The sequence below is a fragment of the Antrostomus carolinensis genome, unplaced genomic scaffold (genome assembly GCF_000700745.2).
Source record: "Antrostomus carolinensis isolate BGI_N321 unplaced genomic scaffold, ASM70074v2 scaffold35969, whole genome shotgun sequence".
NCBI classification, from domain to species: Eukaryota; Metazoa; Chordata; class Aves; order Caprimulgiformes; family Caprimulgidae; genus Antrostomus; species Antrostomus carolinensis.
In genome coordinates, this window is record NW_010338520.1 from 1,534 (window position 1) to 1,773 (window position 240).

Consider the following 240-nt stretch of genomic DNA (forward strand, 5'->3'; position numbering starts at 1 on the left):
TCACGGTGTTCCAGCGCTCGCTCACCACCATGCAGATCCAGATCCAGGGCCTGATACAGTTTGCACTGCCCCTCTTCCCGACAGCCGAGGTATGGGGTGGGGGGAACCAGGGCCCTGTACCCCCCTTCTGCTCCCCATCCTGCCCAGCACTGCCCTTACCCCCCTTTTCTCTCACAGAAAGACCTTCTGGGGGTCCAGCAGCTCCTCAACTCTTCAGAGACCAGCCTGCACCAGCTCACA

The 240-nt window shown here is 61.2% G+C and overlaps 1 protein-coding gene across 1 annotated transcript in view; it reads left to right on the forward strand.

Moving 5' to 3' along the window:
- Positions 1–240, forward strand: part of TTYH2 (tweety family member 2) — a gene marked incomplete at its 5' end in the record, with an annotated part of 5,119 nt that overhangs the window by 1,528 nt on the left and 3,351 nt on the right. Inside the window, 2 exon segments of the mRNA XM_029086887.1 lie at positions 1–89; positions 178–236. Coding sequence (XP_028942720.1) covers positions 1–89; positions 178–236 — 148 coding nt within the window.